The sequence below is a fragment of the Rhinatrema bivittatum genome, chromosome 11, assembly GCF_901001135.1.
Source record: "Rhinatrema bivittatum chromosome 11, aRhiBiv1.1, whole genome shotgun sequence".
NCBI lineage: Eukaryota > Metazoa > Chordata > Amphibia > Gymnophiona > Rhinatrematidae > Rhinatrema > Rhinatrema bivittatum.
This window is the reverse complement of record NC_042625.1, coordinates 1,604,020-1,631,605: the sequence shown is the minus strand read 5'-3', so window position 1 is coordinate 1,631,605 and position 27,586 is coordinate 1,604,020. Positions and strand designations below refer to the sequence as shown.

At 45.9% G+C, this 27,586-nt stretch overlaps 1 protein-coding gene across 2 annotated transcripts in view; it reads left to right on the top strand.

The window, feature by feature from the left end:
- NIPSNAP1 (nipsnap homolog 1) overlaps positions 1–27,586 on the top strand; it is a 153,063-nt gene that overhangs the window by 68,755 nt on the left and 56,722 nt on the right. For both annotated transcript variants that reach the window (XM_029619796.1, XM_029619795.1), the window contains exons 4-5: positions 5,048–5,142; positions 5,623–5,693. In XM_029619796.1, the coding sequence (XP_029475656.1) occupies positions 5,048–5,142; positions 5,623–5,693 (166 nt within the window). The remainder of the gene's footprint in view (positions 1–5,047; positions 5,143–5,622; positions 5,694–27,586) is intronic.

Genomic DNA, 27,586 nt, shown 5'->3' with positions numbered 1-27,586 from the left:
AGGCATCATAGTGGATAATACTTTAAAATCGTCGGCTCAGTGTGCTGCAGCAGTCAAAAAAGCAAACAGAATGTTAGGAATTATTAGGAAAGGAATGGTTAATAGAACGGAAAATGTCATAATGCCTCTATATCGCTCCATGGTGAGACCGCACAATTCTGTGTACAATTCTGGTTGCCGCATCTCAAAAAAGATATAGTTGCGATGGAGAAGGGAAAGAGAAGGGCAACCGAAATGATAAAGGGGATGGAACAGCTTCCCTATGAGGAAAGGCTGAAGAGGTTAGGGCTGTTCAGCTTGGAGAAGAGATGGCTGAGGGGGGATATGATAGAGGTCTTTAAGATCATGAGAGGTCTTGAACGAGTGGATGTGACTCTGTTATTTACACTTTCGAATAATAGAAGGACTAGGGGGCATTCCATGAAGTTAGCAAGTAGCACATTTAAGACTAATCGGAGAAAATTCTTTTTCACTCAACGCACAATAAAGCTCTGGAATTTGTTGCCAGAGGATGTGGTTAGTGCAGTTAGTATAGCTGGATTTAAAAATAGGTTTGGATAAGTTCTTGGAGGAGAAGTCCATTAAGAACATAAGAACATAAGAAAATGCCATTCTGGGTCAGACCAAGGGTCCATCAAGCCCAGCATCCTGTTTCCAACAGTGGCCAATCCAGGTCATAAGAACCTGGCAAGTACCCAAAAACTAAGTCTATTCCATGTAACCATTGCTAATGGCAGTGGCTATTCTCTAAGGGGCGGATTTTAAGAGCCCTGCTCCCCCAAATCCGCCTAAATCCGGGCGGATCTAGGCGAGCAGGGCCTTGCGCGCCGGTGCGCCCATTTTACATAGGCCTACCGGCGCGCGCAGAGCCCCGGGACTCGCGTAAGTCCCGGGGTTTTCTGAGGGGGCGTGTCGGGGGCGGGCCCGGTCGGCGCGGCATTTTGGGGGCGTGTCGGGAACGTTTTGGGGGTGGGTCCGGGGGCGCGGCCGTGCCCTCCGGACCCGCCCCTAGGTTGCGTCCTGGCGTGCGGGGATTTACGCCTCCCAGAGGGAGGCGTAAATCCCCCGACAAAGGTAAGGATGGGGTTTAGACAGGGCCGGGCGAGTGGGTTAGGTAGGGGAAGGGAGGGGAAGGTGAGGGGAGGGCAAAAGCTATTAATCAGGTTTACTTAGGGAATAGCCACTGCTATTAATTACATCAGTAGCATGGGATCTTCTTAGTGTTTGGGTAACTGCCAGGTTCTTGTGGCCTGGTTTGGCCTCTGTTGGTTACAAGATGCTGGACTTGATGGACCCTTGGTCTGACCCAGCATGGCAATTTCTTATGTTCTTAGTGTAGGTGTTGGAGTACAGGAGTGATGTGCTCATAACGGTGGGCATTTGTGAGAATACGGACAGCAGTGTTTTGGAGCATCTGCAAGGGTTGGGTTGCATTTTTAGGTAGGCCTAGTAAGATGGCGTTACAGTAATCAACTTTGGCTAGAATAGTGGCCTGGAGAATGGTGTGAAAATCATGTAGATATAGAAGCGGTTTAAATTTTTTTTTAGAGTATGAAGCTTGAAAAAGCCATCTTTAAGGGTGGCAGCGATGAACTTTTTTAGGTTGAAGTAGTTGTCCAGGGTGACACCAAGGCTGCGTACATGCTAAGAAGCGGTGGTGGAGAGGGATTGGGTGTGTGGTATGAGTGGGTTGAGGGTGCTATTGCAGGGTGAGATGATAAGGAGCTCTGTTTTAGTGGTGTTAAGTGCCAAGACGTTGTCTGAGAGAAGGGTGCTGATGTCTGCGAGGGCTGATTCCCAGGTCTTCATGGCATTAGGTATAGTGTCAGTTATGGGTATGAGGATCTGCACATCGTCAGCATAAATAAAGTGCGGAAGACCAAGTTTGGAAAGGAGATGGCAAAGTGGGAGGAGGTATATATTGAAGAGGGTGGAAGACAGTGAGGAGCCTTGAGGTACCCCTTGTGACAGGTCAATAGGTTTTGATTCACAGTGCCCAATTTTTACCCTGTTGTTTAGATATGATTGAAACCAGCGGAGGGGGGTTCCAGAAATGACGATTTCTTTAAGACGTTTTATTAGGATATTATGATTGACTATATCAAATGCGGATGAAATGTCCAAGAGGGCCAGAATGTAAGATTGCCCTCTGTCAAGAGCTTTCAGTATGCATTCGGAGAGGGAGATGAGGAGGGTTTCGGTGCTATGGTGTCTGCAGAACCCATACTGTGAGGGAAAAGAATGTGATGATCGTCAAGGTAATCTGTCAGCTGCCGATTAATTATTTTTTCTAGGATTTTTGATAGGAATGGAAGGTTGGAAACGGAGCGATAGTTGGCAGGTTCGGTAGGGTCAAGGGAGGATTTTTTTTTAAAATAGGTTTTATTATGGCGTGTTTAAGTTGGTTTGGGACTGAGCCGAGGGATATAGATTTATTAATGATATTGGCTATGGGTTTGGATATAATGTTGGGAATAGTGAGGAGGGTTTTAGTAGGGATAGTGTCTGAGGGATGCACTGCAGGTTTGATTTTCTTGAGGGTAGATTCTATTTCTATAGGGGTAGTGGTTTCAAATGAATTTAGTATTGCAGTGGTGTTTGCTGCTTGGGTAGTATTGGGTATGGGAGAGGTGGGTGGTGCTTGCTGTTAGAGTATTGGTGGGTGGGGGGGGGTAGAGAAGCATGACATGAGATTCTCTGTTTTGTTGTGGAAATATTGCGCAAGTTCTTCGCATTTGGCTTGGTTATCAGAGTCGGGGGAGGGAGTGTGGGTGGATTTAATTAGTAGTAAAACATATTGAAAGAGGGCGTGGGGGTTAAATTGTAGCTGATGAATTCTTTGGGTGTAAAAATCTTTTTTGGTTTTGTCAGTGGCTTCTCGATAGGTGTGGAGGTAAGATCGGAACTTAGATTGTATGGTCAGGGCTTGTTCTTTGCGCCATCTTTTTTTAAGTCTTCTGAGATTATATTTCATGGTTTTGAGCTCAGGGGTGTACCACGGTTTCTTTTTGTTATTGGCAGGGTTGATTTCTCGAGATTGTGTGGGGCAGATGTTATCGGTGACAGTATTAGTAAGTTGAAGCCAAGAGGAAAGGGCGGAGTCGGCATCTGTAAGGTTGAGTTTGCGAAGTTCATCCGAGAGGGCTGCAATGAGGTCGTCTGTTTTACATGTTCTATGGAAATGGATGTTTTTTTTGGTGAGTGTGGGGGTGAATGAGTTTTTTATTGTGTAACTGGTTTCAATGCGGAAATGGTCAGACCAGGGATGGGTGTGCAAGTAGGGGGGTCAGGTTGAATTAGGGAGTTGGTGAAGATGAGATCAAGGGTGTGGCGTGCCTTGTGTGTAGGGTTGCTGATTATTTGTTTAAAGCCTAGAGCATTCAGGGAGGCCATAATGGAATTGCAGGATGGGGATGGGGGAATGGTGTCCACGTGGAGGTTCAGATCCCCAAGGATAATAGCAGGTGAAGTTATATCTAAATGTTTGGAGATGTATTCAATCAGGGGGAGGGGTTATTCTCAAGGGTCCCTGGGGGAGCGTATATTAAACAGATTTGGAGGGTGGGTGATTTAAATAGACCGATTTCCAGTTTGCAAGGGGGTGTAATAGGTTGTAGGGTAAGTCTAAATTTCTTTTTAGCGACAAGAAGAAGGCCTCCTCCTCTTTTCTTGAGTCTGGGAATAGAGTAGATATTGTACAGGTTCGTTGGGAGTTGGTTTGTTAAGACTGTGTCTGTGTCCTTTAGCCATGTGTCTGTGATTGCGCAGATGTCGGGGCTATTGTCAGTGAGGATGTCATTGAGTATAGTTGCTTTTTTAATAATAGTTTGTGCATTTAGGAGGAGGATTGTGAAGGTGGTAAATCCAATTAGTTGGGTGAGTGGGGAGACCATAATGGGGAGTAGAGATCTGCTGTGTTCAAGAGAGGTATAATGCTGGGGGGCACTATATTTGGTGGTATAGTGCTTGAGGATGGGGATAGGATAGGAGAGCATGGTCGTAGAAAAGTGGGGAGTGTAGGAGCCTGTAGATGAGGAGAGTGGGGGGTGTGTGGGAAGAGGAGCGTCACTGGAGGGAAAAATCGGGCGTAATGGGGAAAAGCAGGGGGGGTGAATAGAGCCAGGTGGAGAGTCTGAAGAGGTACTAGTGGCAGGGTGAGGCCCAAAGATGGAGCACAAAGGGGCGCACTAAGGGGCAGGCCCCTTAGTCAAGCTCCTTCGGCGCGAGATGCCGAGGGATTGCCTTGTGACTTTGAAATGCCTCTTCCGCCGGAAGTGAGGTACCCCGAGTGGGCGGTCAGCTGGCGTTGTGCGGGTAGGGCTGCCGAACGTACTGAGCCGGGTGGGAGCGGGTGGCGCTATGCTGGCAGGTCGGTGAGGTCGTCAGTCCAGCGCAAAAGTGTCAAGATGCTGGCTATCTGCACTATCGGGGTTTAAAACCCTGGCTGGGATGGCGACATCAACTGGCACTGTGAAGGCACTGCCTGCTGCAGGATCTGGAAGAGGAGTAGCATGGCAGTATCTCGGGGTGAGTGAGGCTGACCATGCCATTACTGCCATGGTCAGCCAAGCATGACACTGTGTCAAATATTCATATATAGTATGGGAAGATGAAATCTTCCATAGAAGAGAAATTTCAAGAACAGGGGTCAAGATATGAAGCTGCAGGGGAGAAGATGTAGAGCAAATATGAGAACATTTTCCTTTTACAGAGAAAGTGGTTTATACCTGACATAGACTATAGGCAACCAAAACTGATGGGATTTAAAAATATTTTGGACAGAAAGTGAACATGATGATGAAGGGCTGGTGGCGAGTAAGAGGTAGAAGAAATGAGAGAGATAGATTTGGAATGGAAGATGTTTTTGGGAGTAGGATTGGGGGAATGGGGGAGGGAGGGAGCTGATGTTGGTTTTACCTGGTTTAGAATTTATGTGCTTATCTACCCAAAGTGATAGAAAACCATCTGGGCAAACAGAATGGGCCAGTTGGTCTTAATCAATTGTCATTTACTATGCTACTATGTTGATGGTTTCTTTCCTTTGCAGGGAAGAGGTGCTGCCAAAACTGCATCATGCTGCAGATTATCCATGTGACTTGGTTGGGAATTGGAACACCTGGTATGGAGAGCAAGACCAGGCAGGTGAGGGGTTGTCTGCTGGTGATGATGCAGGGTCAGACAAGAGTTTGAGACAATTGCTTGGGTGAGAGGGCAGGATCAGGAGAGAGTAGAAGGATCAGGCAGATAATGGGGACAGGATCACAAAAGTGATTAGGGCAGTCAAGCAGATGAAATGGGCAGGAGCAGAGAAGGCAATCAGGCAGGATGAAAGGAGGGAGAATGGAGCCATTAAACAAGTGCTGGGGCCAAATCAAGTGAGAGTGGAGGGGGAACCAGGATCTTAAAAGGGCACATGAAGTAAGTTGAGGCATGTCAGCAGGCCATCAGCTTGAGTGGCTTGGAAGCAGATGGACATTCTAGCAGAAGAATTAAAGGCAGGCATGGGAGGGACGGAGCCAGGCAGAAGAAAGTCTGCAGATTGAAAGACACATCCTAAGCAGTCCTAAGTGCACTCCTGGGATAATGAGCTCAACTGACATTGTCTCTGCTTTCACATTTCAGTGCATCTCTGGCGCTTCTCCGGTGGTTACGCCGCACTCACGGACTGCATGAACAAACTAAAAAGAAACAAGGTAATGGAGAATCTTAGAGAAGCAAACCTATTTATTTATTATTTATGCATTTTATATACCGTCATTCCAAAAGATCACAACAGTTTACAAAAGCAACATTCACATTATTGGTCCACACAACATCAGAACATGCAACATTCACATTGTAAGTCATTACAACATCAAAACGTTAGCTGCATTGTTAAATAGTGATTCATGATTTCCTCCCCCTTTCAGTGATAGTGATTTCCTCCCCCTTTCAGATCCTAGTTATTTTTCCTTGTTTTTTGTAACTTTCTCACATCCTAAATATTGTTATTATATCTGTTAAGTTTCATTCTATATGTGACGTTGAATTGGGAAATGTTTTACTTTGTTACTCTCTGCCTTTACTCACATTGTTAATTGTAAACCGGGTTGATGTGATTCCTATCATGAAACTCGGTATAATAAAAATAATAAATAAAATAAAATAAATAAATGATGAATTAGATTCTTTTAGGTAATCTTCATGAGGTAGTCAGTGAGATGTCTTAAATTTCTTTAAGTCTTTTAATAACAGTCAATCGTTCATTGATCCATATCTGTGTAGTTTACTACAGCTGTAAATTTTATAATAGATCATATGCTTTTTTGAAGAGACATTTTTTAGTTTGTATTTGAAGCTCTTTCAATAGTAAGATGAAACTCCTTAGGTAGAGATTTCCATAATTTGGGGCGCACTATAAAGAACATTTGATCTCTTGTCTTAGATGGATGTTTCCTGGTGTATGTACTGTTAATAGTCCTTTGTTTTGTGATCGAAGTTTTTGTTGTGATGTGTAGGGTTGGAGAGTTACACCTAATAAGCTGGATTTACTGTCATTGATTATGTTGAAGAAGAGTGTTAGTTCTTTATAGTGTATTCTTGCTTTTACTGGTAGCCAGTGTAGATCTATTAGCGACGGGGTGATGTGGTCAAATATCCCTTTCCCTAACAGTAGTCTAACCGAGACATTTTGTAGTAGCTGTAATGGTTTCAGTTGTCCTGAGGGTAGGCCTAGTAATAGTGAGTTGCAGTAATCTAAGTTTGAGAATATTAGTGTTTATAAAACAGTTCAGAAATCCTGGAATGTTAGAGGCTTTAATCGATGTTAGATTCATAGCTTGGAGTATCCTGTTTTAATGAATTTGTTTATGTGCTTTTTCATTGTGATGTTCTCATTGATTTATATTACTAGATCCTGTACTTCTTCAGAGGGTGTGATGAGGAAGTTAACCCAGGTCTAGGGATGGTCGTTTATTTACAGATTGGTTTCTCCTTAGCCAAATGAGTTCAGATTTATTTTTGTTTAGTGTTAGTTTTAGCTGAGATAGCTTTTGCAGTATTGCTTTCATGTATGTTGAGAAAATTGCTGCTGTATTTTCAATTGATTTGTCAATAGGAATGTAGAATTGTATGTCATCAGCATATAGGAAGAAGTTGATGCCTAGATCTAGTAATTTGCATAGAGGGAGCATATAGATGTTGAAGAGTGTAGCTAACAGTGCAGAGCCTTGAGGAACAACTGTATCAATTGGGAATGTGTGAGATAGGTTGTTGCCCAGTTTGATTTGGAAAGTCCTATCAGCTAGGAAGGAGGAGAACCATTTGAGTACACTTCCATTTATTCCACATTTTTTCATCAGATGGCATAGCAGAGTGTGGTCGACTGTGTCAAATGCTGCTGTTAAATCTAATAGCACCAAGATACTGTTATGGTGGTGGGCCCTTGGACCGAGGGGGAGTTGGCACTGCCTGTGGGGAAGAACCCCACAGGCCCCAACCATCGGTAGGCAAAGGGGACAAGAAGCAGAGACCCCGCTGGAGCTTCACCACTACCAGCCCCCATTCCCCTTAGGTTGAGCCTTCGGGTGCCGGGGCCAGCAGGACTTACATGGAACATCTGCGAAGATGTAAGTCCAGAAGAGGCGCATAAGGTAGCAGCGTAAGCCAAGTCTGGAGTTGGGAAATGAGCCTGAAGTGATCCATGCAAGGATCGAAATGGCGGTGGACTCACAGTGTCCAGGCAGAGGTTAAGGCAGGTGAAGTATCTCATAGTCAGTATCCAGGCAAGGTTCGTGGCAGGCAGCGTATCTCATCATCTAGTCTGGTCCAAAGTCTAAGCCAAAGACAGTCAGGCAAAACAAAGGGGACAGGAACTCAGGCCAAGTGAAAAGACCTATTGCCAAGGCAAAGGCTGGAAGCAGGATCCAGCCTTATATAGCACTGAAGGGCTGATGTCATCAGGGAGGGCCGATGGCATTTTCTCATCGCGGGCCCTTTAAATGTCCGAAAGCGGTGTGCGTGCCTAGGAGGAAGTCCCATGCAGGAGGAAGTTGGCGGTGTCCCAGCTGCAGAGGAGGAGAAGTAGGCATTGTCAGCCCAATGGCTCGAGCCTGCCGAGCCCACTGCGTCGTGTTGGCAGCTTTGGGCTAAAGATGGGACGCCAAGTCGGCAGCAATTCCCCGCTGCTGCCAGGGAACCCGGGCCTGCCACCGCTGCAGCGCAGTGGCAGGTGAGTGAGGCCAGCCCTGAGAACCCATGGCCAGCGAGTGTAACAGTACCCCCTCCTGAGAGTTTCAGCTTCCAGGGGTGAGAGGCATGGAATTGCTTGATTAGACCTTTATCCAAAATGGCCAGCTCCTAGATGTTCTCCTCCGGACTGTATCCCTCCCAAGAGAGGAGGTACTACCACCTTCAGCCACATTTTCTCACATCTAGCACTTCATGCACCTGGTACGTCATATCACTCTCCGCGACTGTCTCCTGTGGTTCAGGCATCTTGCGAGAGGGCCAGGAGAGTACCAGGGGTTTCAGGAGAGAGACATGGAAGGAGTTATGGATTTTTAGTGAAGTGGGCAAATGATGCTGATAGGTCACTGGACCTAATTGGCAGAGCACCTTGAAGGGACGGATATACCGAGGAGCCAGCCACATAGATGGATGTCTGAGCCTAATGTACCGAATACTGAGCCATACTTTCTCTCCCCTTTGAATTGGGGTGCAGGTCTTCGATGGAGATCATAGAATTTTTTAGCTTTTCAGCTGGCCTCCTGCAACATCTGTTGCATGTGGGTCCATAGTCTTTTCAATTCCTCTGCAGTCAACTGAACTGCTGGAGAGGGAACACTTAGCAGAAGTGGTAGAGGACGTAGAGGTTGCTTGCCATATACTATTTGGAATGGTGACGCCCCTGTGGCAGTGCAGGGATGGGAGTTATGAGAGAATTCCACCCAGAAAAGCAGAGCGGCCCTGTTGTCCTGTCAGGTATTGACATAAGCCTGAAGGAAATGTTTCAGGGTCTGGTTGGTCCTTTCGGACTGCCCGTTTGCATGGGGATTGTACGCAGAGGTGAAATTTAACTGGATATTAAATTTTTTACAGAGGGCCTTCCAGTATCTTGCTGTAAATTGAGTACCACGGTCCAAGATGATATGTTTGGGAAGTCCATGGAGATGGAACATGTGCTGAACAAAGAGTTACGCTAGTTGCGGTGCGGAAGGAAGTGAAATGTGACATCTTAGAGAAGCGGTCAACTACCACCCAGATGACCGTGTTGCCATTAGAGAGGGGTAAGTCCACGTCGAAGTTTGTGGAGATGTGAGTCCAAGGTTCATTGGGTGCCGGCAACAGCTGTAACAGCCCCCAAGGTTGTCCCACTGGAGGTTTCTGCTGCTCGCAGACAGGACATGAGTCCACATAAGCCCGGACGTCCTTTCGCATATCAGGCCGCCAGTAGATTTGCTGGAGCAATGCAAGTATCCTGGCTCGTCCAGGGTGGCCTGCAACACGGGAGTCATGGGACCAACTTAGCACTTTGTTAGGAGCTTACAAGGAACAATCATCTTCCCTGGAGGGACGGTCATGGTGGCTGCTAGGAGAACCCGAGGTGGATCTATGATATGCTGGGGAGGTTCAACCAAATCCTTGGTCTTGAAGGAGTGAGAGAGGGTGTCGGCTCGGAGGTTTTTAGCTGCGGGCCTGTACTGGAGTTCAAAATCAAAATGGGTGAAGAAGAATGCCCAACGGGCCTGTCATAAATTCAAATGCTGGGCCTAGTGGAGGAGCTCAAGGTTCTTATGAGCCATGTAGATAGTGATACAGTGCTGAGCCCCTTCTAGCCATTGGCGTCATTCCTCCAATGCAAGCTTGATGGTGTTATGGTTAAGAGGTGTTGGAGTGGATTCTTGGGTACCGCGGTTATGGCCACTCCCACGGGGAGGAGCCCCGTGAGGAACCGCAGTACTAGGCTAGACTCTATACACACAGACACAGAGAAGTTGTATTTATTGTACAGCTCGATGGTACTGCCCGGGGAGCGGGCAACAGTGAAGGTAACCCAGTAGAAGTAGTCCAGGGGGTCCTCAGCAGAGGAGACCAGTCTCACACTCAAGTAGGTGATAGGCAGCGCGGCGTAGCAGGGACAGGTCCTGGATGTAGATACAGAGCGCTGAAGCTGAAGGTGAGACAGACTGAAAGGGTTAGTACTCACTGAAGCAGAAAGCTGTATTGTTGAAAGTCGTGGCAGGCACCAGATTAGCTGCGAGTACCCGGTATCCCAAGATAGATACCTGAAATAGAGCAGAAGGGCCCCCGAGGAGCGGATACCCAGGTTAGTGAAGAAATACCCCGAAGGGCAGAGAGAGCTTCCTGCGGCAGCTGGGAAGCAGCAGAGTAGCTTAGACCGGAGGCAATCCAATCCAATCTCGATCCTTGCTAACTCAGTTTCGGGCCGATACAGTAAGGTGCGGTAGAAAGAGGTGCGTTAGTGCCGGGCGCTCCCACGTTTGCCGCACGCATAGTCAGGATCACATACCACTCGATACTGTATTTAAATGGCATGCAAATGCAAGCCGCGTCCAATGCGCGTCCATGAAGCGCAATCCATTTTACTGTATAGGCGCTGTATAGCGCCTATACAGTATCCTGGGTGCGCTGGTACCTGTCATTTCAAATGACATTTGAAATGACAGGTACCAGGAAGTGGATACAGGAAAAGGGCTGACTGACCTCCTAACTTCCCCCTAACTCCCCCCAAACTTTCCGCCAGCCCCCGCTCACCTGCCCTGGCCGCATCCATCTCCTGCACTGACAGCTCCAGAGCAGCCCCAGTCCTCTCTCCCCTCCTCTCGGGGACAGCCGGCGGCGAGAGCGGCTTCAGCAGCCCGGGGCGGATCGGGCACTCCCCATGGCTCCCTATTCTCTAAAAGGTAATGAGTGCACGCCGTGGACGGGGAGCACCCGATCCGCCCTGGGCTGCTGAAGCCGCTCTCGCCGCCGGCTGTCCCCGAGAGGAGGGGAGAGAGGACTGGGGCTGCTCCGGAGCTGTCAGCGCGGGAGATGGACGCGGCCGGGGCAGGTGAGCGGGGGCTGGCGGAAAGTTTGCCCGATTCACTTCGGTCTTGTCCTGGGGAGTTAGGGGTTCAGGCAGTGAAGCGGGGCTGGCTGGGGCTGCTCCGTGGCCCATGAAATTTCATCTTGGTTTGCCTGACGCTCCACACTAACGCAGGGGTAGGGGTAGGCGGTAAATTAGCAGGTTAAACGCGCGGCAAAACTGCAGGTTTAAAAAGCGATAATCGGGGCGCACGTTACTGTATGGGAGGAAATAGCTAATCCGATCGTTTACATCTCATATACATGCCGCGGGCGGAAAGGGTTTCCCGTTGATTTAAAGAGGCGGTAAGAATGGGTTAAAAGGGATAGTGAATCGCAGGTTGGACTAACGCGGCCAAATTGTGAGTAGAAAGCGGGTTAGAAGCAGGGTAACCGCGGCCGCACTTTACTGTATTGGCCTGTTTGTTAGCAAAGGACAGGCTAAATACCAGGATGTGATGACGTCACTCGGAGGGGACGCCCCCGAGGTTCCCGCCATGATGTGGATATAGACGTGGGTTGCGTGCGCGCGTGCACCCTAGGAGGCCCTCAGGAAAATCATGGCGAACACCATCGCCGTTGCCGATTCGGAGACACCGGAGAGAGCGGCATGAAAACGCGGCAGCAGCCATCTTCCCAAGACTTGAGGCGAGCGAAGAAAGTTAGGTGAGGCACAGAGATCGAAGCCGTCTAAGACCAACGGACGCAACAGTACTCCCCTTCAAAAGGCCTCCTCCAGACCCCCTATCTGGTCTAGGTTTTTGAGGATGTGATCAATGAACTTGACAAAGCATCTCTTTGTCCATGATATTAGCCAATGATTCCCAAGAGTTTTCTTCTGGTCCATATCCCTCCCTTGACAGGAGATATTCCCAAACTCTGCTTCTATTTCTTACATCAAGGATGGCATCAACCTTATATTCGTTGTCTTCTTCTGCATCAACTGGGGGAGGTTCAGGTGTCTTGGTGGAAAACTCGCTAAGAACAAGCGGTTTCAGCAGCGAAACATGGAATGCATTGTGAATCCTCATAGCTGGAGGGAGTCTCAGACTATAGGTGAGTGAGCCCAACCGTCGGAGAATAGGAAAGAGTCCGACAAAGCATGGAGCAAATCGAGCAGATGGAAGCTTAAGTCTCAGATGTTTAGTAGAAAGCCAAACTTTATCTCCAGGCTGGAATTCAGGAGCCTTGCTTCAGTGAGCGTCATAGCCTTTCTTTCCTCTTTGTCTTGCTTTTTGGAGCATCTCTTTAGTCTTTCTCCAGAGCTGCTGTATATCTTTGGCAGTAGATTGAGCTGCCAGCGATGACACAGAAAGTGGAAGTGGTAAAGGTGGTAAAGGCTGTCGTCCGCAGACCACTTCAAATAGAGTAGATCCAGTAGATGACACTGGATGCAAATTGATGGCAAATTCAGCCCAGGGCAGCAGTTCAACCTAGTCATTCTGTCGTGAACTGACGTAAGCGCAGAGGAACTGTTTGAGAGTTCTATTAATTCTCTCAGTTTAGCCATTCGACTGAGGATGATACGCAGAGGTGAAGTCAAGTGTGATGTCGAATTTCTTACACAAGGCTTTCCAGAACTTTGCTGTAAATTGAGCTCCTCTGTCAGAAACAATATGTTTAGGCATGCCATGTAGGCAAAAGATGTGACTGATGAATAACTTAGCAAGTTCCATGGCTGATGGCAAGCCAGGGAGAGCCACGAAGTGAGGCATCTTCTAAAATCGGTCCACTGTAACCCAAATAGTATTGTTACCTCTAGAAAGTGGCAGGTCCAGCACAAAATCTGTTGCAATATGGGTCCAGGGCTCATCCGGTGCTGGCAAGGGTTGAAGCAGGCCCCAAGGATGTCCGGGTGGAGGTTTCTGTCTGGTACAATTGGAACAGGAGGCTACGTAAGCTAGAGTGTCTTCTTTCATGGTGGGCCACTAATACTTTTGTAGCTTGGCCATTGTTAGCCGTTGACCAGGGTGTCCGGTCAGTTTTGAATCATGAGCCCATCTTAGCAATTTCTTTCTTAGATTGCAGGGTACAATGGTCTTGCCTGGGGGTACTGGATGTGTAGCTGTGAGAACCACTCCCTTTGGGTCAATAATATGCTGGGGTTCATCAGGTACGTCCTCTGAGAGGAAAGAGCGAGATAATGCGTCTGCTCTGACATTCTTGTCACCAGGGCGATATTTCAGCACGCCCCAGGATGACCAACAACGCAATGTTGATCGATGAACAGTCCTCCGACCATTCCAAGCCCTTTCGGACCTGCCACTGGGTATGGCAAGAGGCGGCAGGCCGGACAGAGGACGAGGGCAGACGGGGTCCTTAGAACACAGAAGACTTAGACGAGGATTGAAGCGAGGACACTGTAGACGAGGACTGAAGCGAGAACAATATAGACGAAGGCTGAAGCGAGGACACTGTGGACGAAGGCAAGGATCAAGGCACTTTAGACAAAGGCAAGGAGGTCAAAGCGCTGGGTCGAGACTGCGACACAGCGCGTCCTACACAGTCCACCCGCGGGACTGGTCGTGGACCATGCTGGGCTCGTAGCAGACTCAAGGAGAGATAATGGAAGCTGATACCGGAACATGACAAAGATACTGAAGAGGCCTGCACCGGGGCATGCCCTACACAGTCCCCCACGGGACTGGTCGTGGACCACGCTGGCATGGAGCAGGGTCGAACAGAGTCTTGATATGGACAGAGGCAATTACCAGTAGGCTCCGAAGACCGAGATAAGATTCAAGCACAGGATTCAACGATAAAAACTTAGGACTGAAGCAGAAGTCTTCCGGAGTGTTGCAGTGCGGAGATGAGGGTGGCCTTTATACTGTGAGGCGCCCTACACAGCCCACCCGTGGGACTGGTCGCGAACCATGACAACGGCACGCCAGGAAAGTGGACATCAGGGAACGAAGGCATGAAGGCAGAGGCGAAGACAAAGGGATCAAGAAGGACATCAAACATCAGAAGGTACAAACGAAGAACATCAGGAACAGGAAGACATCTGAAGACACGGACGAAGGACGTCAGGAACCTTAAGACATCTGGAGGCACGGATGACGGACATCAGGAACATGAAGATAACTGAAGTCCTGGACGAAGGACATCAGGAACATGAAGATTTATTTATTTATTTATTTAACATTTTTCTATACCGACCTTCATGGTTAAATACCATATCAGGACGGTTTACATCGAACAGGGATAAAAATAATTAGGTAAAGGAAGAGACAAAGTTACATTAAACGAGGACCGTGAACTTGGAAGCTTAGGTAGCTGGAAGAAAAGAGATAACTGAAGTCCTGGACGAAGGACATCAGGAACATGAAGATAGCTGAAGTCCTGGACGAAGGACATCAGGAACATGAAGATAGCTGAAGACCTGATGAAAGACATCAGGAACATGAAGACGACTGGAGACCTGGACAAAGGACATCAGGAACATGAAGACGAAGCAGTCAAAGCAGGAGAAGACCATGGAGGACCTGGACTGGAGAGAAGACACAGCCAACTGTGGAACCCAATCCGAAGGCCAGGAGTGACTGAAGAGGAACCCCTTTTATAGGGCTAAAACAGGAAGGGCCAGGTGGGGCCAGCAGCACTTCCTGTCACTGGCCCTTTAAATACTGTGAAGAGGCATTCGCCGGCGCCTAAGGGAAGGCCCCGAGAAGCAGCAGCACCACGGACAGCGGCAACCAGCCGCACAGGATGAAACCAAGCAGGGAGGAGCAGGCAAGCTTCAGGATGGCCTCCTGCCATCCGATGAGCACCCCAGCGATCGCGTCAGTGGCCCGTGCCGCAAAGACAGGCCGGGCGGCTCCACACTGCAGAAGAGGTGGAATGTCACGGCCTCCAGGCCACGGGTCTCGGCGGCAGATCAGGGCTGCAACAAGATGGTGCTGGCGGCGGCCCTGTCACATGGGTCCCGGCGTGGGCATTGCCCAGCCGCGGAGGACAGAGTCAGTGGCATCCTGCCGCGTTAAGGAAAGGTAGGGGATCTGCCCGCATGCCGCGGGCAGATTCACAACATCCTTAGTATATTACCCCACAGTATGGGTCCCTTATAACATACGGAAAAGAAAGGTAGACCTGAAATCAGGCATCCCGAGTTATCAAAAATGCATTTAAATACCATGATAAAAGCATCATTGTCCGAAGTCAAAGGGTCCTGTTTTTCCTAGAATCGGGAGGCCCAGGATAGAGCCTTCCCAGTCAGTAGTAATATTATATATGCCAGTCTCAACTTATGGTCAGGAAAACAGGAGGCATGCAGACTAAAAACTACAGAGCACTGATTCAGAAAGCCCTGGCAGGATTTTGGAACTGCAGAAAAGTACAGGAGGGTTTATATCCAGGGTGCCATAAGCAAATGATCCACAGTTACAAGAGGTATAAAAGCCAAAGGAAGCACTTGTTGTGACTGTGAGCTTGAAGCCCCAGGGTGGGAGATTTTGTGCAAGCACATTTAACTTATTCCTGCAGACTTATCAAGTGTTCAGCTCCCCCAGGTCTTACCTTGGGCTGCCAAGCTCAGTGGGATCCATATCAGCCAGAGCTTGATGTGACAGTTGCATCTGTGTGTTGCCACAATAATGAGTGGCCTAATGTCTAGAGAGGCAAATTCAGGCCAATGACAGTAAAAACAAGAAACCTGAATCTCTTCCCCCTACACCAACCACCTTTCCCTCGGGTTGAGTCTTCTGTGCTGATGGCTGGTGAAGCATGAGAAATAGGAGTAGTCCCAACACCAGCAAGAAGTATGAAGCTTGAAATCAGAGTGAGGAACCAGAGCACACCAGAACACCAGGAAGGAAAATAGACAGGAAAGCTGAAGGTATCCGGAGACAAAGAAGTCTTCTGGATATAGGAACGGAGTCAAGAGTATTGTGGTTCACTGAAATAAGAATGCTTAAAGCCAACAGCTATAGAGATAACAAACTTATTTTATTAAAATGCTACAAAATAATTTAAGGTATATCGGAGAGAGAGACAGCATGCTATACAAAGCACCGATATATTATTCAAGTGGTTTTACTGATAGCAAGACTATTTATAGGATTTCTACACTTGTTTCATGCACCCCTAAGCTAGATTACATAATTCCCAAAATTACTATGATTGGTTTTCTATTACAAACAAATAATCTGAATGGACATATGGTAATTTGGTTTTGGCTTCCATTCTAATTATCCCAGTCTTGTATGTAAATGAAGTTATTTATGGCTTGCAATTTGTAAGGAATCAGGTAGGCGAGGATAAGGTAAAAGTAAAATAATGTTTATTGGTATACAATCTTAACAATTCTAAGTATCTAAGCATATACAGTTCTAAGCATATACAGTTCTAAGCTTAAGCATATACATCTGTATCCGTGCACAATATTTCGGCCAATACTCACTACACCCTTTTCATCATCAGCCTGGCAAGGAGAGAGCACATCACAGGCGAAAAAAGAAGGGATCTTCACTTTGTACGTCTACAAAGGACAAAACATCACTTTGCTCTTCTGCAAAGGAATTCTCTCTCAGTTTGTCGTCCAAAGTTACCTTTCTTTTATAGTCTACTGTATGCCAGGTGCCGAAGGGTGCGTGCGAAGTAATCTTATCTTTATGCCAGGTGCAAGCTTATTTATAGCCTACTGTATGCCAGGTGCCGAAGGGTTCATGCGAAGTGCAAACTTATTTATGCCAGGACAGGATTGCTCACTATCTGTTCTTGCAGTTCAAGGATAGGTCATCTCCATTCCAGGCCGAATGTCAGTGCTGCAGCTGATTCTGCAATATCCCTTACACAATTAGAATGTAAACTGGCCTTATATCTGTTCAAAAATGCTCTATAACCCTGTAGTTCTGCATCTTTTATCTAACTTACAGCGTCTGTTTGTCTAGGAAAACAAGTACAAAATTGAAACTATAATGTTCTTAATACTTACAAAACTGCTTATGATCAAAAAACTTAGGGGAACAAGAATAATGACTTCATGTGTGTCATGTCAAAAAGTGTTTCACTGCTTTCATGTCTGTGAGCACCACAACAGTACGAGGATTGGAAGTTAGGACCAAGCTCTGACAAGTCTACCTCAGTATAAATACAAATCTATACAGGAAACAAGCTGGCTACTGGAGAGAAGCGAGGGGTACGGGCTGGGAAGACTAGACAGATAGTCCAAGCAGCTCATTGCACTATCCACAGGCTGAAGGTGAATTTGAAAACAGATCCTTACAGATTTTACCTGAAAATAAGAAGCAGTATGGCAACCATAAATGTGCCATAAAAGACATTTCAATAATACAATGAAGAGGAAGGAGGGAAGGTGGGGGTTTATGAGTGATCAGTATGTGAAACAGTAAAACTTTTATGGTTCATAATGTGATAGGAAGCCTAGGTCTCTGAATCTTTTTTTGTCAGTTCCATCAACCCTCTCCCCACCCCTTCCCCTTCCCCCTATCACTGGAATGTCTTTCATGGTTCACTTATGGAGGCCACCCTGCTTTATATTTTCCAGCACCATCATCTTTTGCTAATTCAAATTCTGACCTGAAGAAGAGTTTCAGTTCTCGAAAGCTAGTCAAGAAATACATTTAGTTAAACTAAAAGGTATCACCTGATACAAAAGAATTATATATATATATATTATATATATTTGTTTGTTAACCTTTATTTCCTGTACCTAGAAACATGACACTAGAAAAAGACCATATGGCCTGTCTAGTCTGCCCATCCATACCAATTGCTCAGCTGTTCAGTCCACTTCTTCGGAGATCCTCTATAGTTATCCCATGCTTTCTTGAATTCAGATACTATTTCTATGTAATGGATGGCTGCTGCAGTTGGCCCCACTCACCTCGGCTGCCAGCGTAGCCCGGATGCCGCCATGCTCCTGCTCAGGTGGGTCTCCCTTAGGCCCGCCCATGCGTTCCCAGCTCTTGAAAGCCCCACTGTGGAAAAAGGACCGCAGCGCCTTTGAATGATGTCATCGCTCTTTGCCTATTTAAAGCGCCAACAGGCAACTAGCAGATGCCTCAGCAATGGGTCTCCTGCCATGCCTTGCCTGCAGAACATGTTGCTCCTCACTTGCCTTGTTCCAGTCTTGCTCTGTGGCTGCCTCATTCCAGTCCTGCTCCATGCTGGCCTAGCTCTCATTCCATTCCTTGCCTTACCTTTGCCCTGTCCTGCCCTTCTCTTGCCCTTTCCTGTTCTCTCTTTGCCTGGTTACTTTTCTCCCTTCATTGTTCCTTTGCTCCTGTTCTACTAGGAATAGCCTAGTGGTTAGAGCAGGGGGCTATGAACCAGGAGACCAGGGTTCAAGTCCTGCTGTCGCTCCTTGTGACCTTGGGCAAGTCACTTTACCCTCCATTGCCTCAGCTACAAACTTAGATTGTGAGCCCTCTGGGGATAGAGAAATACCTACAGTACCTGAATGTAAACTGAATGTGATATCTCAGATCGAATGTCGGTATATAAAAAAGAATAAATAAATAAATCTTCACCTCGGATTAGATACTGACTCTGCCTGATCTCTACCTGCCCTGACCTCTTCTTGGACACAGAGTCTGCCTGATCTCGGCTTGGACACTGACTCTGCCTGCCCAGACCTCTGCGTGGATGCTGACTCTGCCTGACCTCCACCTTGGCCTGGTTCTTGATTCCACCTGACTGCTTTCTACTGGACCCCTGGCCTCAGAGCCCAATGCTGGGGAAGAGGTTGGTATAGGTGAAGCCTAGTCCTTGCCCCAGGTTGAGCATGGCTACCTGCCCAGTTGGTTCACTAGCCAGACAGCACCAACCATGCCACGGCCTAAGGACTCACATGCCATTACAGATTACTGAGACCATAAGTTCAGAGGACATCCCCTGACTGGCCCACCTGGTCCAACAACATCTAGCCATCCACATGCATGCTTTACAGGCCTGCACCTGCATCTCCCTTGCTGCCTCCACCAGTGCCACATATGATAGAGATCCCAGGTCCTGCAGAGGCTTCATTAACCAGTGCCTCATGCATTTTGAGCTGCAAGCAGCAAATTTTTCTTCTGACTGAACCAAGGTCATTTTCATTCTGTCCCTACTGGCGGATCCATCCTGAGCCTGGGCGTCTCCCCTCTGGGAATGAAATGAACCCTTCATGGGAAACCTAGAGGAGATTTTGAAACAATTTATTGCATCTTCAATGAGCCAGGACACTGCTCCTCCACAGCTGTGGAATTGTTTCACCTTAAGTCATCGAATGACTTATGAGGAGAGATTGAAGAATCTAAATATGTACACCCTGGAGGAAAGGAGGAGAAGAGGTGATATGATACAGACTTTCAGATACTTGAAAGGCTTTAATGATCCAAAGACAACGACAAACCTTTTCAGTCAGGAAAAAAATCAGCAGAACCAGGGGTCACGATTTAAAGCTCCAGGGAGGAAGACTCAGAACCAATATCAGGAAGTATTTCTTCACGGAGAGGGTGGTGGATGCCTGGAATCCCCTTCCGGAGGAAGTGATGAAGACCAGAACTGTGAAAGACTTCAAAGGGGCGTGGGATAAACACTGTCAATCCATAAAGTCTAGAGGACGTGAATGAAGAGTGGGTGGCTCGCGGGAATGGCGGCTACTACCTGGAGATAATACCCTTATTCAATAAACATACACACGGTTAATGTGACTCCAACATTGCTCTAAGCTTCAACGGCAAGAGGAAATGTGGAAAAAAGGATTTGCATTCACAAAAAAGTGGGAAGTAACTTGCTTGTTACGGCGGCTACTACCCCAAACCAAATAAGCCTGATATTTCACTTTCAATGCATATCCAGCATAGCTCTCTGCTTCAACAGCAGGGGGAAAAGTCTGATACCTCACTTTCAATGCATATCCAGCATAACTCTCTGCTTCAACGGCAGGGGGAATGAAGAAAGGTGGATCTATATACAGACAACAACCAACAAGGACTGAATTATTTAGTCTGGGTGGGCGTGGGTGTGGCTTGCTTATTGCGGCGGTTGCTACCCCTAACTAATCGGGCTAGATATTTCACTTAGATGCAGTTCCAACACTGCTCTCTCATTAATGGTGGGGGTGGAAGGGAAATAGAACCAAAAGGTTACTAAGAGCCAGGAGTAACATAAGTATGAGAAAAAAAAAAGTGTGAATCTTGCTGGGCAGACTGGATGGACCGATTGGTCTTCTTCTGCCGTCATTTCTATGTTTCTATGTTAAACAGTGAGCCAAGATTATTGGCGATTACACCATCTAGTTTAGGACCTTAGCTTCTGAGCTCAGATGGAACAAAGAGAGCTTAATGTCCATCTTTCGGCAAAGCTTGACTGACCACCTTAAAGATGAGCTTGCGGGAAAAGAGGTACCACCAAGCATGGACAATCTTATTGCTCTCTGCATTAAGATTGATGTCCGCTTCTAGGAGCAAGCAAGAGAACAAGACTTATTGATGACATCTGAGACTGGCCCCCAGATTCCAGTTCCCACTGGTACCCGCCTTTCGCTGCTCCTATCTCTAAGGAATCCATGCAGCTCGGGAGAGCTAGATTGACCAGTGAAGAAAAGCAGATGTCTCAACTTATGTCTATATTGTGCCGGCCGAGTGTATTACACCACGCAGTGTCCTGAGAAGTCAGGAAACTCATGAGCCTAGGGTTGGTCAGAGAGGCGTCTCTAGGTCATTCCCCTTCCTCTCCACAACTGCTAGTGCCAGTCCACCTCAGTTCCAATACCACTGAAGCATTCCTGATTCGGGGGCAACAGGCAACTTCATTGAAGAGGCCTTGATGTAAAGATATAATAACCTGCCTGTAAATCCATTGGTACCTTCTGTGAGAATCTTGTCTGTATATGGGGATCCTCTCCCGGGTCATTTGGCAATGACAAACACTACATTGGTCTTACAAACAGGAGCACTACATTGGGAACAGATCACTCTTTTTATCTTTCCTAGGATGGTGAACCTGGTTAATTTGGGACTTCTCTGGCTAATTGAGCATAATCCCATCTAGGAACTCTTCCAGTTCTGCCACTATTGCCCACTGTTTGGACACCCATCCCAGTGCCTCAAGGACTCCCACCAGAGTATGCCACCTTCACTGATGTTTTCAGTAAAAAAAGACAAAAACAAACAGGCCGAGACTCTTATTTATTTGAGTGTTTTATATACCGTTGTTCCATGTGAGAATCACTAGTCCACAATGGTGTACAGGGTTGACACTCGTACAACGTAGGATGAATTACAAAGGTAGGCAGGAACACAGGTGAACAAGGAGAAACATTCTAAGACTAAGGGTGTACTTCAAAGTCAAGCACATAAAAGCTCATAAGAGCAATCATAGCTATATTAAAGGGAGAGAGGGGGGTAATGATTGGGACAAATTTCGGTTAACTGAGTCAAGGTGAATTGGAAGTATCAGTCAGGCAGAATGCATTAGTGAATAGCCAGGTTTTCAGATCTTTCTTAAATTTCTTATTGTCAGTTATTGTATAAAGATTCTCTGCCATTGAGTTCCAAAGCTTTAGGCCAGCAATTGATATTGCTCGGTCTCTTGTTTGAGTAAGTTGAGAGTTTCTTATGGTCGGGATTTCTAAGAGTTTCTTATGGTCGGGATTTCTAAGAGTTCGAGAGGGGATATGTGGTTTAAATGTTACTCCCATAATGTCGTTGTTACTCCCATAATGTCGTTGTTTGTATTAATGTTTTTGAATATAATTGTTAGAACTTTGTATAATATTCTTGACTGTAAAAACAGAAGAAATAGATGCCAGATGTCCTTTAAACGTGTTTATTATGGTGGAGACGTGTTAAAAATGCCCAATGCAGTGGGGGCATATCGTTTTTGCCGTGACCGGAGGTGCTCTCTCCGCTCGTTTAAATCAAAAACATATACTTCAAATAAGATTGGTTTATGAATACATTAGGTCCAAACTCAATATTCAAAGCCCCTGAGGCAGCCACTTAAAGAGTGGCGAAACTCGAATGAGTCGGGCATTTTTAACACGTCTCCACCATAATAAACACGATTAAAGGATATCTGGTATCTATTTCTTCTGTTTTTACCCTCACGGCTATCATAGATCAGACACCTCTATCATAGACACCACTATCATAGTCAGACACCTCTCCTATTCTAGAAACCATAACACTACACCTAAACCTAGACTCCCCAGCAATAATCTTGGGCGACTTCAACTTACATGTTGACAAAGTTCCCCTTTCAACGAACTGCGAAGCCTTCCTTACCGCAATGTCAGCAATGGGTTTCAAACAACAAATCAACAAACCCACTCACAAAGCAGGACACACTCTCGACCTATTCTTCACAAACAGTGGCATTTCTCAATCAAATCAACCTGATTGTCAACAAGTCCCATGGTCAGACCACTCCTTAATCTCCACCAGCTTTTCCCTACAACAACCAGATGTTAAGCCTGACTCAAGACCCACTTTTATTTATAGAAAATCATGTAAACCCGAAATCCTCAGCAATCATCTAGCCCTAGAACTACCATCCATCGATGTTTCCACACCTAACTCAGCTCTTCAAACATGGTCCAAAATAACAAAATCAGTAGCAAACACTCTTTGCCCACTGACCTCCAAAAAACACTCTTCAAAGGCATCCAAAAGACAACCCTGGTTTAATGATGAACTGCGAAAGCTCAAGCAACTACTCAGGCAGAAAGAAAGAAAATGGCGCAAAGCCCCTTCACAGGCCTCACTCTCAGACTACAAACGCACGCTCCACCAATACAAAAGCAGTACACAAAAAACAAAAAGAGACTACTACGCCCGTCAGGTTCATCACCTTATCTTTGACTCTAAAGCTCTATTCGCCTTCGTTTCCAATCTCACTAAACCTATCACTCCAGATATACCTCCCGAACTCGCTCAGACCAAAGCAGACGAACTGGCTCTTCATTTCAGCAAAAAAATCTCTGACCTCTTCAATCAGTTGTCACTAACCACTAGTTCGCAAGATAATACATACCATCTCCCAAACAAAAATATCCAACTTAACGCATTTGAACACATCACGATCTCAGAGTTACAATCAGTGCTCAAGAAAATGAAACCTTCATCACACCCTTTTGATCAAATTCCTTCCAAAATGCTACTTCTCATTCCTGATACTATATCAAAATCCCTTGCTGAAATTATAAACTGTTCCTTGACCCAGGGTATCTACCCAGATGAACTAAAATCAGCTTCAATTAAACCCCTCCTAAAAAAACCGAATCTAAATCCAAATGATCCCAACAACTTCCGCCCCATTTCTAACCTTCCATTCATAGCTAAAATAATGGAAAAATTAGTGAACACTCAACTTTCCAACTACTTGGAAGACCACAACATTCTGTCTCCAAACCAATATGGTTTTAGAAAAGCGGCTAGCACAGAAACTCTACTTCTTTCTCTCTCAGACTTCCTCCTCTCCGGAATCGATAAAGGTAAAGCATTTTTACTAATCCTCCTAGACTTCTCGGCGGCCTTCGACACCGTCAACCATTACCTTCTTCTAAAACAGCTGGCAAATATTGGGGTGACAGGTACCGCACTAACATGGTTCAAAACCTTCCTGGAAAACAGAAGATATAGGGTCAAAATTCACAATTCAGAATCCCAATATCACCCCTCCACCAGAGGGGTGCCACAAGGTTCATCGCTTTCACCTACTCTATTTAATATATACCTTCTACCACTTTGTCAACTACTCACAAAATTAAGCCTGAAACACTTCCTCTTCGCTGACGACGTACAAATTGTGATCCCTATAAAAGAATCAATCTCGAAATCAATGGAATATTGGGACAGCTGCTTATTAGAAATCAAACACCTCCTAAACAGCCTAAACTTAGTCCTTAATGCGTCGAAAACGGAATATCTCCTAATAGCTCCTGAAAACAACACTCTTTCAAAGCCACCAACCCTCCTTCAAACCACCCATGTAAGAGATCTAGGAGCCATCTTAGATAACCGTCTCAACCTCAAAACATTCATTAACCGAACTACCAAAGACTGCTTCCACAAATTACATATTCTGAAAAGAATAAATCCTCTCTTCCACGCACATGACTTTAGATCAATCCTGCAAGCAATAATCTTCTCCAAATTAGATTATTGCAATTCTCTACTACTAGGCCTCCCAGCTTCCTACACCAAGCCTCTGCAGATGGTCCAGAACACAGCAGCCAGAATCCTTACAAACTCCAGGAAAATCGAACACATCTCTCCCATCCTCAAAGACCTTCATTGGTTACCGATCCACTTCAGAATCATTTATAAAACCATCATGATGATCTACAAGAACATCCACCAATACACTCAACTTGACCTACAAATCCCTTTTAAAAAACACACATCCGCCAGACCCATCAGGGAACACTACAAAGAATCACTTCAGGTTCCACATGCTAAAACCTTCCAACATAAATCCTACAGTTCTAGAGCTCTCTCATCAGCAGGTCCAACCCTTTGGAACTCTATCCCACCGGACTTAAGACAAGAACCATGCGTTCATACTTTCAGGAAAAGACTAAAAACTTGGCTTTTTAAAAAAGCTTTCCCAGAACTGGATTAAATTCTCCACATTTCATCCCATCAACACATCTTTTGCTTATAACATTATACATATTTATTAATTTGGAAACAGTTGGCTGAAATGTAAATATTCTCTTTTTTAATTCCCTCCCCCTTTCTGGTCCTAGTTATTATTCCCTGTTTTTTGTAACTTTCTCACGTCCTAATTATTGTTTTAATATTTTTTAAGTTTCACACTATATTTAATGTTGAATTGGGAAATGTTTATCACTATGTTACTCCCTGCCTCCACACACATGTTAATTGTAAACCGGGTTGATGTGATTCTTATCATGAAACTCGGTATAATAAAAATAATAAATAAATAAATAAATAGATCGCCTTCCTCTAATATTCTTGACTGTACAGGGAGCCAATGCAATCAGAATTGGGGTGATGTGGTTGTATTTCCTTGTTCCTGTAAAAAGGTTGGCTGTGGCATTCTGTAGTAATTATAGTGGTTTTAAGTGAATAGCCAGGAGCCCTAGAAGTAGGGAGTTACAGTAATCTAGGTTAGAGAATATAAGAAATTGTAAAATTGTTCTAAAATCAATAGAGCATAGTAGGGGTTTCAGTTGACTTAGAATTCGCAGCTTGTAGAAACCAGATTTGATAAGTTTGCTAATGTGGGCTTTCATTGTTAAATTATTATCGATTTGGACTCCAAGGTCTCTTACTTGAGTTAAAGGGCTTAAATGGTGATTTCCAAGATCAATACCTGGAGGGATAGATTTTGGTGGGTTACAACTTAATCAAAATCAGTTTTTTTTTGGGTTCATCGAGCGTTTGAGTTGTGCAAGTTTTTCATTTATTGTGATCATATAATCTGAGATGAGTGAAGCTGTTTCTCAAATGAATTTTTGAAAGGGATGAAGAATTGAAGATCTTCCATGTATAAAAAGAAGTTAATTCCAAGCTCTGTTAGTAATTTGTACAATGGTTGCATGTATATATTAAATAGGGTTGCTGAAAGCGCTGAACCCTGTGGAACACCTGTTGTGCATTAGAATGTGTTGGATATGTGATTGTCTAGTTTTACCGGGAATGATCTATCTGCAAGCAAGGAAGTGAACCATCTTAGTACATTTCCATCAAGTCTTATGTTTCTCAGCTGTTCGGTAATGAGACATGTATGATTTGTTTCTTCTTAGTGATGTTATGGTTTTGAAGGTAATTGTGAACCCCGGGCAAAGGTGAGATGTCTCCGCCCATAGGGAGGAGTCCCGTGAGCCTCACCATCAGTAGGCGTGGTCTCAGCAACGTAGGACCCAACTGTGAGAGAGACTTTATTAGGGAGAAAAGAATAATGCATAACCCAAGGAGCGGGGAATGCAATAAACACAGTTCTTGAGCAGAATGAACTCAGAGTGATGTTGTGGATGAGCAGGTTTGGTAGTGGCCCGCAGCGCAGGGTACATCAGGAGAATCCTGTAGGTAGATGTAGATACCTCAGAGTGCAGATCCGGTAGTGGCCCGCAGCGCAGGGTATGCCGAGGATCTTGAGAAGTAGCAGCCATACCCTGTAGCTCAGTATAAGCAGAAGTTATGCTGAAGAACGATAGTGGCCTGTGGCACGGGGTATACCTTGGAAGTCCAGCAATGTAGATATCGTAGGAAGTTGAAGAAGGTACTCACACGAGGAAGTCCCAGGAAAGGAAACCCGAGGATCGGATCAGGAGAAGTCCAAGGCAGAAGGCCCTCCGAGGAGCGGATAGCCAAGACGCGAAAGGGCCCCCGAGGAGCGGGTACCCAGAGCGTCCAATGCCACGAGGAGATACTGGAACAAAGGATCCCGATGTGGAGTGGATTTAACAACGAGAGAATTCCTTGCTAACTCGTCTTAGCAATGGGCCATTCAATTTAAGTACACAGCGGATTGACGTCATCAGGAGGGGACACCCCCAAGGTTCCCGCCATAAGGAAGTCCTGCGCATGCGCCTAGGTGATTCTGGAAGTAAGATGGCGGTCAGCAGCGCCTACGCCGTCCCAGGGAGGTTGGCATTGGTTAGCAGAGGCCGCCATTCTCCCAATGATTGATGGTGCAGGGAAAAAAGAGGTGAGCATGAGAGGTCGCAGCCGCCTGCAACTGGGCGCAACAAGTGATTTGTCTGAAGGGATTTTTTGCCATTGTTTTTCAAGTTTTCTTAGGTGTTTTTCAGATCTTATGACTGCGCCATTGACCTCTTGCCAGGGAAGATTCCACCCAGAGTATGCATCTATCCACTTTCCATTCCAGAAACCAAAACCATGTACGATTACATTAAAGAAAACATGGAGCTTGGCTTCATCTGACCATCCTCATCCCCAGCAGGGGCTGGATTCTTTTTCGAGGAGAAGAAAGATGGAAGTCTTAAACCATGTATAGTTTACTGGGACCTCAATACCATCACTTGTAAGAACTGGTATCCATTGCCACTAATAGCCGAACTATTCAACTGCATGCAAAGTGCCAGGACTTTCATCAAACTAGACCTCCTGGGTGCCTTCAACCTCCTCCACATACAAGAAGGGGATGAATGGAAGAAGGTGCTTAATACCCATGATGGGCACTACAAATACCTGGTAATGCCTTTTGGCCTGTATAATGCCCCTGCAGACTTCCAGCACATGATTAACGAAATCTTTCAAAAATCTCCTGCAGTCCTGTGAACTCACTTTATGGATGATATTCTCATTTTTTTTCTCATTCCATTGACTAGCACCATGAATGTGTGAAATTGGTACTACAGAGAGTCCGAGACAATTATCTGTACGCTAAGTTTGAGACATGCATATTTGAGCAGGCATAACTATCCTTTCTGGAATATATTATTTCCCATCAGGGTCTGTGAATGGATCCAGATAAGTTAACTGCTATATAAAAGTGGCCCAGGCCTATAGCCCTTAAAGCTCTTCAAAGATTCTTGGGATTCACGAACTACTACCGTTGGATTATTCACAACTATTCCACC